The 19,936-nt window shown below is 42.4% G+C and overlaps 1 protein-coding gene across 1 annotated transcript in view; it reads right to left on the bottom strand.

Annotated features, from left to right (window-relative positions):
- The window catches only part of ITGA1 (integrin subunit alpha 1), a 795,992-nt gene that overhangs the window by 206,496 nt on the left and 569,560 nt on the right, over positions 1 to 19,936 (bottom strand). The window contains exons 12-13 of the mRNA XM_069221693.1: positions 16,091 to 16,233; positions 9,877 to 10,020 (exon numbers count right to left, since the gene is read on the bottom strand). Of these exons, the coding sequence (XP_069077794.1) occupies positions 9,877 to 10,020; positions 16,091 to 16,233 (287 nt within the window). The remainder of the gene's footprint in view (positions 1 to 9,876; positions 10,021 to 16,090; positions 16,234 to 19,936) is intronic.

Raw genomic sequence — 19,936 nt, 5'->3', positions numbered from 1 at the left:
TTTTTGACAGGGTCATCCCCAAACTTTTTGCCTTCCTCCTTCTCTTTTTCTGACCTCATTTTTGCTGGCCTTTAGACTCTGCGCCCTTTACCACTGCTAACCAGTGCTAATATGCTCTCTCCCTTTCTAAACATGGTAACTTTGGATCATACCTGATTGGACTATTTAATTTACTTATAAGTCCCTAGTAATGTGCACTATATGTGCCTAGGGCCTGTAGATTAAATGCTACTAGTGGACCTGCAGCACTGGTTGTGCCACCCACTTAAGTAGCCCCCTTAACCTTGTCTCAGGCTTGCCATTGCAAGGCCTGTGTGTGCAGTTTCACTTCGACTTGGCATTTAAAAGTACTTGCCAAGCCTAGAACTCCCCTTTTTCTACATATAAGTCACCCCTAATGTGTGCCCTAGGTAAACCCTAGAGCAGGGTGCTGTGTAGGTAAAAGGCAGGACATGTATCTGTGTAGTTATATGTCCTGGTAGTGTAAAACTCCTAAAATCGTTTTTACACTACTGTGAGGCCTTCTCCCTTCATAGGCTAACATTGGGGCTGCCCTCATACATTGTTGAAGTGGCAGCTGCTAATCTGAAAGGAGCAGGAAAGTCATATTTAGTATGGCCAGAATGGTAATACAAAATCCTGCAGACTGGTGAAGTCGGATTTAATATTACTATTCTAGAAATGCCACTTTTAGAAAGTGAGCATTTCTTTGCACTTAAATCTTTCTGTGCCTTACAATCCACGTCTGGCTGGGCTTGGTTGACAGCTCCTTGTGCATTCACTCAGACACACCCCAAACACAGGGTACTCAGCCTCACTTGCATACATCTGCATTTTGAATGGGTCTTCCTGGCCTGGGAGGGTGGAGGGCCTGCTCTCACACAAAGGACTGCCACACCCCCTACTGGGACCCTGGCAGACAGGATTGAACTGAAAGGGGACCTGGTGCACTTCTTAGCCACTCTTTGAAGTCTCCCCCACTTCAAAGGCACATTTGGGTATAAAACAGGGCCTCTGCCCTAACTCATCAGACACTTGCTGGAGAAGAAACCTGAACCAGAAACTACATCCTGCCAAGATGAACTGCCTGGCTGCTCAAAGGACTCACCTGTCTGCTTTCTACAAAGGACTGCTGCCTTGCTGTTGGCCTGCTGCCTTGCTGAACTCTTGTCTGGCTGTGAAAGTGCTCTCCAAGGGCTTGGATAGAGCTTGCCTCCTGTTCCCTGAAGTCTCAGGACCAAAAAGACTTCCCTTTTTCACTTGGACACTCCGTGCGCCGAACATTTCGACGCACAGCTTGTTCAGCGGCGAGAAAAATGCCGCACACCGACGCTGATCAACGCGACGCTCTAGGGACGACCGGAAATCCGACGCATGGCTTCGCAAGGACAACGCCGCCCGACCTCTAGAGGAGAAATCGACGCGACGCCTGCTGTGAGATCGTAATTTCAACGCGCAGCCCCACAGAACGACGCGCACCCGGAAAACAAGCAGGAAAATCCACGCACAGACCCGGGACATCTGGTAATCCCCGCGATCCATAGAAAGAGACTGTCCGCGCACCAGAAAACGACGCCCGACTTCCCCGCTTGGAAAATAACGACGCAAGTCCGTGTGTGCTGGGGAGAAATCGACGCACACACCCTTTTTCCACGCACTTCTTCTTTTGTGGCCCTCTGAGGAGATTTTCCCACTCTAAACCAGGTACTTGTGCTTGAAAGAGACTTTGGGGGTCATTCTAACTTCGGCGGGCGACCGCCAAAAGGCCGCCCGCCCGCCCAGCGGGAAAGCACCAGCAACGAGGAAGCCGGCTCCGAATGGAGCCGGCGGAGTTGCTGGTGTGCGACGGGTGCAGTTGCACCCGTCGCGATTTTCAGTTTCTGCTAGGCAGACACTGAAAATCAATGTGGGGCCCTGTTAGGGGGGCCCTGCAGTGCCCATGCCATTGGCATGGGCACTGCAGGGGCCCCCAGGGGACCCACGACACCCGTTACCGCCATCCTGTTCCTGGCGGTGAAAACCGCCAGGAACAGGATGGCGGTAATGGGGTCGGAATCCCCATGGCGGCGCTGCAAGCAGCGCCACCGTGGAGGATTCCCTGGGGCAGCGGGAAACCGGCGGGACACCGCCGGTTTCCCGTTTCTGACCGCGGCGGTCAGAATGCCCACGGAAGCACCGCCAGCCTGTTGGCGGTGCTTCCTGCAACCCCGGCCCTGGCGGTCGGAATGACCCCCTTTATTTGTATTCTAAAGACTTAATAAGAAAAAAGGAGTACACTGTTCCAGACACTGAATCGCTGGGATTAATTTCTACAGGAGCGCGATCCCTCAAGCATCACATTGGATGTCTGGTTTCATCATTGGGAAAGCTCCTCGTTAGGCCGGTGCTGCAATGCCTAACGGGCTCCACTGAGGGGGCTCTTAACCGTATATGCTCTATAGTTAATTAGAAAAATTCAATAGAGAAGGGTGACTGGTTACTAGATACCAGAGCAATATAGGAGAGAAAACATAGCAAAAATAAAATTGGTTATCCAACAACAGTCAAGAATCATGATTTTAATCAGTATTAATGTGATGGAGACCAAAGATAAAAACAAAACAGGAGTAAAAATTGAGTAATAATGCTCATCTACTCGCACATATAATCTGTAGAAGAGGGTAAACCCAAAAGTGGCTCCTCTCAAATCAGGGTCTACATGTTTCGCGTCTAATGGTCCTATCGGATCCCTCGACGCTTCATCAGGACCAAAGTGAAAGATTCTTCTCCAAAATATAACACAACCCCAATAGGAGTCAAAAAATAGATAGTGAAAACACAGTAAGTTGCTGTGCGTATGTTCAATGTATCAATCGAGGTCGCCCTAGGAATTAAAAAGGCAACAATGTGTTTAAAATAAAATCCCAAGTGATTGCACATAAATACATACTAGTAAAATACATTTAGTGCAAAAAGTGAAAAGAATTTGTTATAGAAAAAATTATCAAAAAGGCTTACCATCCCTGGTATGTGGATTGGGCCCCTGGGAATCGAATGTCAGGAACTGGAACTACAATCTGGGAGTCAAGGTAGTATGGAAAAACGGAAAATAAGTAAAGAAAAATGGCAAGCACAGTGAGGTGAAATGTGCCTTAAAGAGAACTGTAGTAACTCTTAAAAAATGAGAGGAACGTTGTTAATCACATAATGTAATCTCATAAATACCCCTCCGGTATTAAGGAAGTAGGTGTGGACCACAAACTAATAAAACACAACCCTGTTGTGGGTGTCCAATAAACATTGAGCCTTACATGTCACGGGATATCAGAATATCAATCTGGTGGGCACGTCCCGATAGGTGCCTTGGAAGAAACAGTATAAGGAGAGGCATGAAATAGGACGAGCACTTACTTGTAGTAACGCTACGTAGGGAGTTTTACCTACGTTCCCGGCAGCGTCCCCGCAAGACTAAGGCGGGCGTTGTCGGAAGTCTTGAAATATGCGTGTTCAGACCCGGAAGTTTAACCGGGTACGGACGAAGTACGCGTCTCAAACTATAAAAATAAAGAAAGGACTGGCGCTCGGTTGCCATATTGAAAAGGTGCCGGGCGAGTTAATAACGTGATTCTTTAATCACAAAGGCAAGAAAAGGAATAAAAGATCAATTGTGTAGTACAAAATATTAAATGGAAGGGCATTGCTAGCTCCAGTAAGCTAAACAAAGGCATCAGATATTTGAAGCTATGATTCACATAGTGTAGTACTAAAGGAATGGTATGAAAGAAGAAATAACAGTCCAGAAATGTTAGTACATTCCTAGAAATTGTTCTAAAAAGGTTTATTCATTAAAATGCAGTGATCAGAGTGTATCAGTTATTGGAGAATATAACTAAGTCATTAGAAAAAATTATATGGCTAATTTGAACATAATATGTGCATCTAGTCGTCCGACTATGTCAATAATTGATCACATGACTAGGTTATCTGCAGGAAAGGGAAGACCATGGGATTTCATCGTTTAATCCCCGAATAGAGGTACCCAGTCTGAAAATCCAACGTTGCTCAATTCTGAAAAGAGACTGAGTGACATTCTGTGTAATTCTAGGGGCTTCCAAAATCACCCACCGTAACTGGTCTGGAGTATGGGGAAAGTCTATGAAATGAGCGCAAAGTTTAGTGGTTACTCTACTGCATCTGATATTACTCCTGTGTTCGTTGATACGTATATTCACAGGGCGTGTTGTCATCCCTATATAACGTAGTCCACAAGGACATGTAATCATATAGATACAATTTTTAGAATTACAATTAGTATGTTTCTTTAGGAACCATCTTCCAACGGGGTCAAGATCCAATGACTTGGTTTGATTAGTCAGTGCACATACATTGCAATTACCGCATGGATAATGTCCTTCGACTGGAGGTAGGTCCCATAGTGTTCTTTGTGTCAATTTGTCATGAGATAGACGTGGACGAGTGTGGACCACTATATCCTTAATATTAGACGTGCGTCTAAAGGCAAATAAAGGTTTTGGCATTGGAATACCACCACTTTCCAATATCGACCAACGTTTATTAATCAATTTCTTAATGTCATTCGATAGTGGAGTAAACGTCGAGACACAAGTAATGAATGTCTGAGGAGTCTTCTCTTTATATTCCAAAAGACTTTCCCTATGGTTGTTCCTGGCTCTTTTTCGTGCCCGCTTCACAACCTTGGTTGGGTAGTGGCGTTCAAGAAGTTTAGCCTGTAGTGAACTTGCTTGTTGGTCAAACTCTGTTAGTGAACTACAGTTTCGTCGAAGTCGTAGGAATTGGCCGACGGGTAAATTGTCTCTCAAAGCTTTAGGATGGTAGCTGTCATATAAGAGGAGACTATTCCGATCCGTAGGTTTATGGTATGTGCTGGTTGTCAGACTACCATTGTCTATGGTGATCAGAAGGTCAAGGAACGGTAACTGAGTAGATGATATTGAAGCAGTAAATTTCAAATGAGGGTCGAGGGAATTAATCCAGGTTATAAATGCATTTGCTGAGGTTAATTCTCCTTGCCATATGACCAATATATCGTCTATATAACGTTTCCATAGTTTAATGTCGCTCTGAAAGGGATTATCTGTCGTCAGGATAAATGTCTTCTCAAAGTGGTACATATATAGACAGGCAAGGCTAGGCGCAAAAGTGCTGCCCATCGATGTACCTCTGATCTGGTGGAAGAATTGTTCTTCAAATTTAAAATAGTTTTCAGTCAGAGCCAAAGTAGCACATTGCATAATGAATGATATAGGGGTAGAGAGAGAGGAAGCATGGTTCAGCAATGCTGTTTCCACTACTTGTAACGTCGCATCCTGAGGGATATTCGTATAAAGTGCCTCGACATCCAAGGTGATGAGACCTTTAGTTAACCCAATTTGATTGACATTTTCAATGAGTCTTAGGACATCTGTAGTATCCTGCAGATAGGTCAAATAATTTTTTACTATAGGCTGTAAAAAATGGTCGCAAAAGACTGACAAAGGTTCTAGAACAGAGCCTATCCCTGACACGATTGGACGACCCGGGGGGGGTTGTATCTGTTTATGAATTTTTGGTAAACAGTAAAAGTAGGGTACTCTGGGGTCAGTCGTGTAAAGAAATTCAGCTTCTTTGGCGGAAATCCAAGCATTGGTTTTAGCTTCTTCTAGGAAAATCTTAATCTGGATTTGTAACCTCTTGGTTAGGTCGTTGGTGATTTTTGAATAATAAGTCGTGTCATCTAACAGACGTAAGCATTCATTTCTATAGTCGTCTGTATCCATGATTACAATTGCCCCTCCTTTGTCGGCTTGTTTAATAGTAATGGCAGGATCAGTTGCTAAAGATTGTAAGGCTTGTTTCTCCCTTGTCGGAATGTTAATGAACGGGTGCTTAGGTTGTAAGCGGGAAATGTCGGTTAATACAGCCTTTTCAAAAGTTATAACCTCGCTTGGCATTGCAGTTGATGCTGGTAAAAAAGTGGAAGGTTTTTTAAGACCTGAATCTAGGCTCTGACGCTCTCCAGGTTTATCTCTGAAAAAAACATGCAGACGAATTTTCCGGAAGAGTTGGGCCAATTCAATCTGTAAACGGAAAGGGTCCTCATCGGGGGTGGGGACAAAACCCAGGCCTCTGTTCAGGACCCTCGATTCATCAATTGATAGTTGTCTATTGGACAGATTGACAACTAGGTTCTCAGTACAGGGCTTTTGGTTTGGCTCCTGGTCACCATTTGTGATTCTTCCCTTGACCAACGGACATGTCTGCTTCTTCCTCTTCTTCTGCCTCTGCCTCTGCCCCGGCCGTGGCCTAAAAAAGGCGCAAATGGCATCAAAGGGCGAGGTTGATAAAAAGGGTACGGGGGTTGCCAGGCCATGGGGTGGTTGACGGGATAAGGAGGATAATTATAGTAGGGTCGTGGGGAGTTCTCATCGGTACTCCAGCCATCTGAAGATGAACCACTGTTGGAATTACGTGGTTTTTTATATGAAGAGGTGGATTCATCAGAAGAACGCGATTGGTTGTCTATATCGTATTCCTCCTTGGTGTATGGATATACCTTCTCCCTACTGAACTTTACAATGTCCTTTTGAAGTGTGGTGATCTTTTGTTGAGTCAAATAATTTTTTGTCTCATTAAGTTCAGTGGTGATTTCGGCTAGGCGGTTCTTAAAAGCTGTTATTGAAACAGTAGTTTTCAGGGTATTCTCCATGGTGTTAATTTGGATTAAGATAGAATCAGCCATACGTTTGGAAGTATTAATAATTAGGACTAGCCAGTCCCTGGTACATTTCCACGCGATTTGTGCCCATTCTCTTCTGAAGGCTAAATCTTGTAGAAAGATTCTAAAGACTTAAGACACTTTATATCACTTTTCAGTGATATCTCTACAATTTCCCATTGCAACTTTATTCTTTTTGACCTACAATTATCCTGATAAATATTATATATTTTTCTAAACACTGTGTGGTGTATTTTTGTGGTGCTAAATGGTGGTATTGTATGATTATTACACAAATACTTTACACATTGCCTTCTAAGTTAAGCCTGACTGCTCGTGCCAAGCTACCAGAGGGTGGGCACAGGATAATCTTGGATTGTGTGTGACTTACCCTGACTAGAGTGAGGGCTTTTGCTTGGACAGGGGGTAACCTGACTGCCAACCAAAAACCCCATTTCTAACAGAACACATTTATTATTCCTCAATATCACATTCTGAACACTCAATGATAATTCATCTAAGAACTTTATGAATGGTCCTAGTCGTAGTTGAATGAAAATGTATCAGCCTGCCTGAGCGTGACATTCCCTGAGACAGTCATAAAACAACTGACTCAGGGAAAAACACACTCTTTTGAAGTAAACTAGAGAACACTGAAAACACACAATTCCACAATGTGCCTTAAAGGCATAACATAATTCTGCACCCATAGAAGTACTCCTTGAGTGACTGCAAATTTAAAACCTTCTAGAACTAACAAACATTGGACATAGTAGGCTGGGAAAGCTGCTCCAGTCTCAAGTTTCCATGCATACTACTGGCAATTTAACACCCAATTGGTGATGAGATGAATGCTTGCAAATAGTCTAAGCAGTGGCAATTGCTTCGCTACACGGAGAAAATCAGGTGCTACAATGTGGTTGCCTGGTTCCAAGTAATAAGAAATTGTGGACTTATTATTTGAACAGACGTCACATTCTGCCCAACTAATAACCCTCTCTCTTACAATAAGTGACAAATGTATCAATGTCATCCTTGCGCTATGCAAGTTAATGCAAGGGCAATACAAATCTTAGATGAGAATTACAAAGCCACACACCTTGCATGGCCCTGCGTGGCTTGGTAAATCTGGATTAATGCAAGGCAGCGCAAGTCTCTGCCTTGCGTTAATTTGTGCCATGGAAGCACCCATGGGTGGAGGTTGGGTGTTCCCAAGCATCCATCCATGGATTCTGAGACATTGTCAGATTTACCAATACTAGTAGAACTGGGGATGCGTCAGAATGCTACGCCTTCCCAGGGAGACATGAAGAAGAGAAATATGTTTATTTCTCCTCGCTTTTCCTCTTGTGTGCTTCATTCTGAAGCACACATAAAAAGAGGAAAAAGCATCAAAGAATAGTTTTTGTGCAGAAAGGTGTCTCTTCCTGCACAAAACAATCCTTCCTGTAATGCTGGCACCCTTGCACCATGGTACACATGGTGTCTGTGTTGGCACTAGGAGGCAGTTTGTGCACCAGTGCAGGCAGAGAGCAGGAATCTGCCATATCTTGATAGATATAGCACATTCCTGCCCTCGGCCTTTCATGCAGCACAGCAAAATGTAGTGCTGCATTATGTTGCGTGAAATATTGATAAATATGGCCCTATGTACTTGACATTAGAAATAGGTTACAATCCAGTCTTTCCCGCCCGTGCACATTTTGTGAGCCTGGGCACATTACTTCATCTTCTTGTGGTTGAGTTCTCATATCTGCTAAAAAAGAATAGCTGGTTCATGAAAAACAGCTTACACAACGCATGAAGAACTAAATACCAAATATATTTTTACATTAACTAGATTGAATCAAACGTTTCTGCAGATGATGAACAACTAGAGAGACTAGCAGAGAAATACCTACATGCACAAGAGACTAATGTAGCGCTAACAACATATACAAACGGCAAACCAAATTGAGGCAAATATTAATATTTCTATAACAATTCCAGCTTTTTACAAATTGCATTTCCAAAACCATTGCTACAGTCATTCAATTGTTTTTCAACCAGAGGTACTTAAGTGCCTTCAATTTCACAGTAATGCTTCATGGGGCTCAGAGCTTCAACCTACTAAGAACAGAGAAGGCGAAGAGCATGTAAATGGGCGAGTAAGGTCCTAGAGTGAGTAAGAATAATTCATGGTTTTAGACTCACTCTTTTTCAGTGTAAACGGATTGATAACATGCTGATGAGAAGTGCCATTTCAAAATGCAAGGGATTGAATGAGAAGTCAAAATATGCTGAAAGTACTTCAGTCTATGAGTATTTGAAGAAATCTCATTTTTATTAATTTTCTCTCGGAACATTGGCACTAAGCCCAGACTGAGCCCGTGGATGCTTCGATTTACTGTGCAGTAGGTTACTCTAAAAAATCTATTTCAAGAACAACCTCCTAAAATAGTCATGGCTAATGTATTGAATTTGCTATTTCAATGGAGTGATGTTATACAGTCTATTGATAGCACATATTTAAGTTCACCGCATGATGACGTCTATAGCTAAACTATTTAGCAATTGCTTAGTTCATTCTTCGGTCAACTTGCATTATCAAACATCCTGAGATAGCTTAATTTAAAAAAGAAAAATAGCACAACACAGTGCTTCAAGTTGTTGTACTGCGTTTCGCTTGGGGGAGAGAGCAGCGCAGAGCCATATCCACTATGGTATTGGGTGGATGCGCTCCCCATACCCGGTGCTCAAGCAGGCTGTCTACTGCTACACACACATTTTTATACCATGGTGCGTGGGAAGTACATGGCTTCCTATCAGACAGGTGTGTGTGTGTGTACGTATTCTATGTTTTCAAATGTAGCTCAAGGTTTACCTAGTAAGAAATAAAATATATACCTTAATTAAAGATAGAAACCCATGCAGGTGAGTTTACCAAAACAGACCTTTTACACTGTTTCTTTAAATATTACCTTCTCCATTGATGTATGTCTCTAAGTATGCTTATGTTTAGTATATAGTGCTGAAACTTTATCGTTAAAAGTATATTTCTTGTATCAAAATGGATGAAAACAGTTTTCCTCATCCTTAAACAAATGGTTAAACCCAGCTTTGTTTCATGTCAACACAGTTTAAAAATAGGAACATAAAACATACATCACATGACACATTACCTCATTCAGCGTGTATACATAGACTTTTCCTTGTTCTTCCTTTTCTGTTCCCATGTAGGTTGGTGCTCCCACGAGGAGAATGTCAGTAAAAGTGTCGTTATTGATGTCAACAGTTGTTATAACACCCCCGTAATATGAACCAATCTGAGAATAAAACATTAAAGGGTAGCAATAAATGGGTGAGACATTTGTTGTTGCCCTAAAGATATACATGCATGACTGAACTGTGAGCTCAGAAAGGTGATGGTGAATAGGTAAGATGCTTAATTTATTAAAGAGTAAGTGATGGTGCCTAAAGTTTTGCTCAAAAGCCCATGGATGGCACTACAAAGGTGGGCTTGACGAATAAAAAGGCTGCTTAGACTTGTTTGCACCTCTTTATTCCACCACCAGACACTCCCTGCCTCTTTACCCCACTTCTGAAGGTTATTTTCATCCCTTATGTTTCCCTCCATCTTTCTCTTCTTCCTTCTTTCCCATTTTTGTGTTTTTCTCTCTCTTGCTTTGAATCATTGGCCCAGATTTACAAACCTGTCACACAATGCAGTGTAGCACCTAAAGTTGCTTCACTGTGTAGTGTACAATTAAAGAGCAGGAAAGCTCCATATCCACAAAGACATGGCACTATCCTGCTCTCTCCATGGTGCTGGCATACAACCAGGCTGCCTAGCACGGCACACCCATAGTGCCTGCATGAGTGAAGCATAGGTTTTGTACTGGAAGGGAACCCATTCAGTACAAATACCATGCCTAGACAAACTTGAAAACGTCGCTTTGGATGTATGCCGTACAGTGCAGCACACATGCAAAGTGAGAAAAGTTAGGAGAAATAAAGGCATTTCTCCTTTTTAATGCCTGCTTTCAAGTGGTGTTACTTTTTGGTGAAAAAAACTGTCTACTACTGTTAGCAGATAGGGTTTTGCATCAAAAACTATAGGTGGTTACATGGGAACCACTGTGATGACCCCTTGATGCACAATAACGCAGAGTAGTGCTCTGCCCTGGTTTGCATTACTCTTTCTAACAAACTTATGCAAATATTAATATTAATTGGTTTGTAAATCCTAACAAGGATTTTGCATGGGGTGTGCATTATAAAAGTAATACAAACCTGAGGCAAAACCTTCGTAAATCTGGACCTAAGTCTGTTGAGGGAAAATACCCATTATGCCACACCTCCTTTCAAACATCACAAGTGATACTAAGAATCTCTGACACACCCATTTATTTACTATTCAAATTTTATACATGAGCTTTATTGTCATTTTACAGTCATACGCATGTTAACACATCAAAGGCCATTACGTGCACCACCTTGGGTCTGGAATTATTACTGATTTCCATCAAGATTATAAGTAATATGTAAATTGGATTTTTCATGAGCTGGGAGATTACATCCCCTTCCTTCTTTTTGGCCAAATACATTTCTTCATCTGCCATCTGATGGGGTTAAAAACAACACAAATGGATCTATTATATACCCCTGGCAGATGGTGAATAAGACATATGTCTATATATTAGGATGTTGCCATGATCACACATTTTATTCTTCTAATCCTTATGGTTCTGTCAGGGCCATTGAGGCAGTTAGTGCACATGCTTGAGGGCTGCACAGGGTTTGCTGGTACAGAAGTGTTTTCACTAATAAGACATTGACATAATTCACCCATGCGACATGTCATGTAGGCCTTAATTAAACACTGCTTAAACTGTGGCTTTGCACATTACGTTTTCATGAAGGTGTGTATCTAGATTAAAATATTCTCTTTCTTTCCTGTTGTCTTTGCTTTGCTTTGACCTGTGTCATGGCCATACGTGTGTCTCATTTCATGACAGAAATGGATTCTTGAACAGCAGATTGAAAGATGATTGTGTTACGATTCAACTTTCTTACCGGTTTGACCTACGTAAAATATAATAATGTATTTAAGTGTATGAGAACAGGAGTGGTCTCATGGAGTTGTATGCTCTACTTACCTTGATGCTGAGAGAATGAAACCTGACACCAACCAAAGTGATAATACTGTTGTGAGTTGTAGTTAAATGTATTTAGGGCATCCTTTGTTAAGTTTGCTAAATAGAACAAAGCTGTCCTGTTCCCATGTAGAGATCGTTATCCTATTGCTTCTGACAATGAGCTATCTTCATGCGACTTTAGAGCACGTTGCATTTTGCTGATATGTTTTGTTGTATAATTGCATGTTCCCTGACTAGAGATTAGGGCTTTTTCCTAGACTCCTTGTGAGTCCCCCACACAGACTTTCTTGAGAGCACATTAACTCAGATACATTCTAACTCAGACTCTTTGCTGAAGTTTCTTAGATTCGTTCTGGGAAATACTGTTAATTCTGTTTTTGAAATCACGCTGTTCTGAGTCTCTACTGAGTTTCTCAAACCTCTCTTTATGGGAAGTTTGGTTACAGCTTTTATGTTTTCACCTCTCGAACCTGTAACTCTTTACGAGTTCTGACACTACTCCTTTTCACTCTATTTGGTTTAGAATAGGGATAATCTTTATGGAACATGCTTTATGCTTTGTTCTCGAATAGTGATGAAAATCTTATGATATGTCTAAAAACAATACAATTACAAAAAATATTTAATTACACATTTGAAAACTATACCAACAATCTCATTTTTGACTCCTACCAAACTGAATGATCTTTAAAAATGTTGATAACCTGATGATTGATTTGCAGCTCTGCCTAATTTTTTCTCACTTCAAAGGTCCAACCAGTGGGGTGTGAGAACTTCATGCTTCCTGCTACATTAAATCTTTAACTAAAGGAGTTCCCTATAGTCCCCGCACCATCACTAGTCACCCATTACCCTGCTTTGTCTTTTTGCTGTTGTTGTGCACTGATTGTAGCTAGTTTTATCACTTAAACTTTAGGCTCAGCGCTGAAATCTCTGACCTGAGGCTAGGCACTGATAAAGTAGCATATATCATCAGCCCTTATAGGATAGATGACAAATTAAGTGGGTAGGTACACTTAGTCAGGCACAAGGTGGTGTTTTACAATGCCAATACTACCAACACTGCTGAAAAAAAAAAAATCAAGCAACAAGGGGGAGGGGGAACAAGCGAAACTGGAGTAAATAAACAATGGAGAACGCATCGAGGATGGGAAGAATCAACATGGAAAGAACAAAAAAAAGTACCATAATCCTAGTGTGAGAAGTGGAAGGACATCAATAAAGATATCAATCTTTAATTGGTCCATGCTCCACTGAAGGGATGAACAAACAAATAGGAACTAACACTTGCACATGCTTGTCAAAGAGGAGCAAGTAAATGAGAGTAACGATGAAGCCAACCAACAGGTGGGCTATAAGTCCTTTTTAAGAGTTTTTTTAATGGACAATAGACTTGCAAGGACAGCACATGCACTTTATAGGCAAGACTTAAAAATATGTTGGGCAACCGGGTGTAAACTAGACCTAACAAGCAAAGTCTTTATAAACGCTGTTGCCAGACACCACATTAATTTACTTCTTATGCTTACTTTGTTTTATTTGGCTTGAAAATACTGATCACTGAGAGTTCTTGAACCTGACCCAAGCTTTTTGGTGCTGCACAGAAAAGCCTAGTGTGAAACAGAAGTTCTGGTTTACACACTGACCTAGCCTCGTTTGTCTGCTGGTGCTACTAATTTCCACTGTCTTGTGTGCAATCGTCTACACAACCTTTGCTGATAAGCACATAACCTGACCTTTAAGTGTTTTCTACTCATAGGAATGTGAGGTACGTCAGGCGCCAAATATTCATCCTTCATGTTGTGACAGCCCACAGTCCTGACAAATGACCCTTTTCCACAGTCTTACCAGGCTAGAAAGACGTGCACCAGAGATAAGACTTACTGTTCTCCAGTCTTGTGCCTGGTTGAGTCACTCCTGAAAAGTGACAGACTGGCTGTTTTGCCTTTTCAGAGGCTCTAGCCTGGCATAAATTCTCAAACTCTACTTAAAGCCAGAATTTCAATTGTAATTTCTCAATAGTAAAACATCATACATCATGAATGAAGATAGTTACGGTCAACCACTACCTGCTGAATAATCCAACAATCATTGGAGAAGTACCTCAATGCCTTCTGTATAGATTACGTGAGCTCAGAGAAACAGTTTGAAGTCTCAGGAAGTTAAAAGACATCTGTCAGAAATAACAATTAACTTGCAGTCTTCCTTCCTTTTCCATATAAAATGTTACAAGTCAGTTGTTTATATTGTGTATGTTTGGCCCAGGCTATGCAACCCTCAGGAAATAGTTGTGCATTTATTCTATCACTATCAAATAAAAAAGTATCCCTTCAGCACTCTCTGTTTAGAAGTATATTAAAACACTTAGAATAACACATAATGAAGAATTTAACACAAGCCCTACTTGCCAGGTCTCTTATCTAAATTATAGGTACCTCTAGCACTTTCAGCTAGTCGTTTAATCTTCAATCAAAGATGCTGTTTAATCTACAGTGAAGAGCTGTAGTACCACATCACAGCAGCAACACAATGGCTTTCTTGCAGTGGTAATGCTGTGATTGGCAGCTCCTAAAGTGATCCTTTATGGAATTAGCTATGTGCTGGACCCCTTTGTGCCACCCAATGTCTGCCCCCTGTTCCAGTCAGCTACTCTGATTGAGGGACCAATTCTAGCAAAGAGTGATTTGAAAGCCATGCCTCCAGTACGGAGTCAGGCAACCACATCGGTGGTGTTTTCCCATCTCAACTGTGCTTGCTGGATCAATCAGTCAAAAACCTATTGCTAGAGCTCATACTTTTTGTTAAACTGCTACTACCAAATGCTAACTGATTAATAAGCAGAAGATCAATTATAAATTTTGAAGTAATTTTTTTAAAACCACTTTTTAAAAGTATGGGCCATATTTATACTTTTTGACGCAAAACTGCGCTAACGCAGTTTTGCGTCAAAAAAATTAGCGCCGGCTAACGCCATTCTGAAGCACCATGCGGGCGCCGTATTTATTCAATGACGTTAGCCGGCGTTAGCCGCCGGCGCTGCCTGGTGTGCGTGAAAAAAAACGACGTACACCAGGCAGCGCCGGCGTAGGGGGATATGGAGCTTGGGCGCCAAAAAATGGGGCAAGTCAGGCTGAGGCAAATTTTTCGCCTCAACCGGATTTGCGCCATTTCTTTCGACTCCCAACCCCCATAGAAATGACTCCTGTCTTAGCAAAGACAGGAGTCATGCCCCCTTGCCCAATGGCCATGCCCAGGGGACTTCTGTCTCCTGGGCATGGTCATTGGGCATAGTGGCATGTAGGGGGGCACAAATCAGACCCCCCTATGCCACAAAAAAAAAAAAAAAAACCACTTACCTGAACTTACCTTAATGTCCCTGGGATGGGTCCCTCCATCTTTAGGCGTCCTCCTGGGGTGGGCAAGGGTGACAGGGGGGGTCCCTGGGGGCATGGGAGGGCACCTCTGGGCTCCTTCCGAGCCCACAGGTCTCTTAACGCCTGCCCTGACCAGGCGCTAAGAAACTGCGCAAAAGCGGCCGTACGTCATTTTTTTTGACCCGCCCACTCCCGGGCGTGAATTTTGCCCGGGAGTGTAAATACGGCGCACATGCCTCGGAGTCAATTTTTTAGACGGGAACGCCTACCTTGCATATCATTAACGCAAAGTAGGTGTCCACGCAAAAAAATGACGCAAACTCCATGGACTTTGGCGCTAGACGCGTCTAACGCCAAAGTATAAATATGGAGTTAGTTTTGCGTCGGAATTGCGTCAAAAAAAACGACGCAATTCCGGAGCAAACAGAGTATAAATATGCCCCTATGTTTCTTTGGTGACAACACACTATGCTGAAGCATAAAATACAGGCCATGACTGCTGGATCAGTCCATAAAATGGACTGCAGCTACCTTCCTCACTGTCAAATCAATCTATTAAACATGGTTGCAAATAAATGTGGCATACATGTAATGAACCATCTTGTAAAATGTAAACTACACTAGAGGAGATTAATCATAACCCAGCCATAATTATAGTAACCTGTAATGGAATAAGGATAATTCTTCTGCCCAAAGATCATGTTAATATTTTCCCTTCATATACTACTTTTCTTCTTTTCTTCATTTGCCCATTCCCAAATTCCAATACCTACATCCTGTCATGTTTCGTCTTCTCACACCTTCTCTCATACTCATTTAATTTTGACCATCAACATTTTTGCACTTTTTTTTAACAAAATTACCTGTTCGCCTTCCAATGTCTGTAATATTTGAATTTCCTTTCCATTCATTTTATAAATGATTACTTGACCAGTGTGATTATACCTGGGTTGGCCCGCAATGTACAATTCACTTCCAGGAATGGATGCAGAATTTACAGTGTAACCTACAGCACCAACAAAATCAAATATATTTATATGTGAAAAACCATCTTAATAACTGTTCATCATTACCATAAATCATCATGTTTGTTAAGAGATTTTAGTTCATCATAATAAAGAAGTAATCATTACCGATGTTATAAAATATAGGTGTATAAAGAAAATGTCCTTACACAGCAGATATTGAAAATTGATTCCTCCTATTTGAACATTAGTATAGAATCTTTTCAACACTGATCACTCAAAAATTTGACCTTGTGAATCACATAGACAATCAATATTGACCTACAAGGCATGAAACCCTCGATTTGGCCCATGACTTAAATTGTATGAAATCTTTTCCTCTGAATGTAGGATGATGACCCAATGTACAAATATAACATAAGGGCTGTGTCAGATGATGTTAGCCCTGGTATGTTTAAGATTAGACAATCTCTGACACAGTTTTGGGATGACTATTTTTTGAAATAGCTGAAGAGCTGGAGCACCACTATTTCACCACCTCAGACAGTGGTACATTCTTGCTTGTCAGCAAAACTTTTAATGTAGTTTTGTTGGAAATTGGTTTACTTGTTGAGGGTATGGAACACTGCTCTGTCAGAAACCACAATCTCTGTCAGGGTGAACCTCACACAAACCCCAAATTAACCTGAGCTTATCCCTCCTGTAGTTTGGCACAAAGCAGTCATGTTTAACTTAGAATCAATGTATACATTATTTATGCAGAACTTCAAACAGTAATAAAGTGAAAACACAAAACAAGAAAAATCTCACACCAATGTAGAAAAATAAATAAAATGTAATTCATTATTTGAGAGAAAAACAACAAACATGCATCAGTAGATCTGGAGCCATGCAATTGTAATGATTTCAGATAAGCAGAACACCTAAAAGCACAAGCTGCCACTCTTGGTTACATGGTTGTATCAGACCAGGTGAAAGTCACAAGTTCAGGCCACCCACGATGGACGCAAGGCTCGATACAGGGACCAGATTAGCCCAACTAAAAGTGCTACCTTCAAAGTCCAGAGCAAAGGGCTCTGTTCAGAGGGGACGGTGCTGCAAGGAGCCGGAAGAGTGTCGCAGGTGGTCTTCGATGTAGCATGAAGAGTAGATCAGGTGTCATTGACAGTTGTAGCTGTAGTGCAAATATCCGATCGGGCATCACAGATGATTGCTGCTGGAGCTTCACACTGAGAGTCACTGTGAGCTGTTGTTGCTCTACAGTGAAGTGCCGATCTCAGACTGAAGGGCGTCATTTGTGGTTCTTGTGGTGCAAAGGGTAGGGTTTGCCAGAATTTCAGATTGGAATGTGGTGCAGACTGCAAGATTTTAAAACCATTCGTGAAAAGCCCAACACTTCAGGATTTCTCCTTTTCATTTTAGGAGTTTGACTGATGCCAAACCAAGGGTCCAGGACCTCAGGGCCAATACTGGAGCAGTTTAAGTGTCAAACATACAGTGTTAAGTAAAACGCTTTCCCCATGTCACCTTATCTGGTGTGGAAGGGCCTACTTTTAAGTGTAATGGGACCCTTTTTGAAATGCTGCTCTCATGCTCACCTTAAGTACGGGCGAATGTAAGTTATTCCTCAATGCTTACCGTCACAAATTTGAAGGAATTTCTAGTCAGGCACGATGTTGAAATGACCGTGCCTTCAAGACACAAGCATTGACAAAGTAGTTAGGTTGTTAACGTGTGTAAGACTTTACATCCTTGGCGTGGTCTCCCTTACATTTTTGCCTCTGTTCCCCAGGTTGTCAATGTGTACTGGACTCTGATTTTGCTGTTTTTGTTACTCTGGGCACTTTACTGCTGCTAACCAATGCTAAAGTGCAAGTGCTCTTTTACAAAATGTGTATGTAATTGGCTTATCCATGATTGGCATATTTGGTTTACTAGTAAGTCCCTAGTAAAGTACACTAGAGGTGCCACGGCCTGTAAATCAGCACTGGTTGTGCCACCCACATGAGTAGCTCTGTAATCATGTCTCAGACCTTCCACTGCAGTGTCTGCGTGTGCAGTTTTAACTGTAAATTCGACTTGGCAAGTGTACCCACTTGTCAGGCCAAAACCTTCCCTTTTCTTACATGTAAGGCACCCCTGAGGTAGGCCCTAGGTAGCTCCAAGGGGAGGGTGCAGTGTATGGTTAAGGTAAAGTGTTTTATATGTCCTGACAGTGAAATATGGCTAAATTCGTTTTTCACTGTTGCAAGGCCTGTCCCTCTCATAGGTTAACATGGGGGCTAACTTTAAATCTGATTAAAGTGTAGATTCCCTTTGGGAGTGGATGGACATGTGGAGTTTGGGGTCTCTGAGCTCACAATTAAAAATACATCTTTTAGTAAAGTTGATTTTGAGATTGTGTGTTTGAAAATGCCACTCTTAGAAAGTGAGCATTTTCTTGCTTATACCATTTCTGTGGCTCTGCCTGTTTGTGGATTCCCTGTCTGGGTCAGTTTGACAGTTGGGCTGGTTGCACCTCACACTAGACAGTGACACAAAGGGAGCTGGGGTGTAGTCTGCATTTCCTGATGAGCCATCTGTGCTAGGAGGGAGGGTAGGAGTGGTCACTTCCACCTGAAAGGGCTGTGCCTGTCCTCACACAAAGCAGTCTCCGACCCCTTGGTGAGTGTCTGGGGTCTGGCCTGGGCAAGGCAGGATTTCACATTCAAAAGAGACTTTGCTTTGAAGTAGGCCTACTTCAAAGGAGAAATTGGGTATAAGAAGGGCACCCAAAACCACAGACTTTGGGACATCAAGAGGAACCTCTGCCTGGAGAAGAGCTGAGGAGAAGTACTGCCCTGCCTGTGACTGTGCTTTGTGGAGCTATCCTGCAGTTGCTGCTTCTGTCAGAGCAACAGGGCAAAGACTAGACTTTGTGTACCTTCCATCTTGTGAATAAATCTCCAAGGGCTTGATTTAGAGCTTGCCTCCTGTTGTTTGAAGTCTCAGGGACAGCAAAGACTTCTCTCTGCCACCACCTGGAGTCTCTGGAGAGACTCCTGCTCTGACAAGTGGGGCCTCATCCAGTCCCTGGGCCCTTGAAAGGAAAGCTGGTGGAAATCCAAGGAAATCGACTTCGGACCGGCACCGCTGCTGAATCGGGTGACGCCGCCTGCACCCGACTCCGTGATCTTCGCTAGAACGCGATGACCTTCGCAGGCCCGACTCCGCTGCAGCTCCACTGAAGTCCGTGACTCTGTGGAAGTTGCCGCACCACGTCGTGACCGACGCTGCTCGAAGTGCGCGGATTCAGCGTTTCAAACAGACGCCACAATCCCCAACTTTGCGCATCAATTTGTTTTCACTCTTCACCAAAGGTACTGTACTTGGGGGTCTACATGACTCCGTGTCCAGTGGCACTGGTGTCGGCTTGTTGGGAACAACTCTGTCACAATGCCGTGTTAACACCTCATCGAAGCATTTTGTGTTTCTAAGCGCTATTTTTGAGTTTAATCCTTACAAATTCATAACTTGACTTGTGTATGTTGGATTTTTGTCATTTTGGTCTTGTTTTGTTTAGATAAATATTTCCTATTTTTCTAAACCTGTGTCGTGTCATTTTGTAGTGTTTCATTAAGTCACTGTGTTGTTGGTACAAATACTTTACACCTAGCACTCTGAAGTTAAGCCTACTGCTCTGCCAAGTTACCAAGGGGGTAAGCAGGGGTTAGCTGAGGGTGATTCCCTTTTACCCTGACTAGA

Source organism: Pleurodeles waltl, chromosome 1_1, assembly GCF_031143425.1.
Source record: "Pleurodeles waltl isolate 20211129_DDA chromosome 1_1, aPleWal1.hap1.20221129, whole genome shotgun sequence".
NCBI lineage: Eukaryota > Metazoa > Chordata > Amphibia > Caudata > Salamandridae > Pleurodeles > Pleurodeles waltl.
The sequence above is the reverse complement of the archived record's forward strand: the minus strand, read 5'-3'. Positions and strand labels throughout refer to the sequence as shown.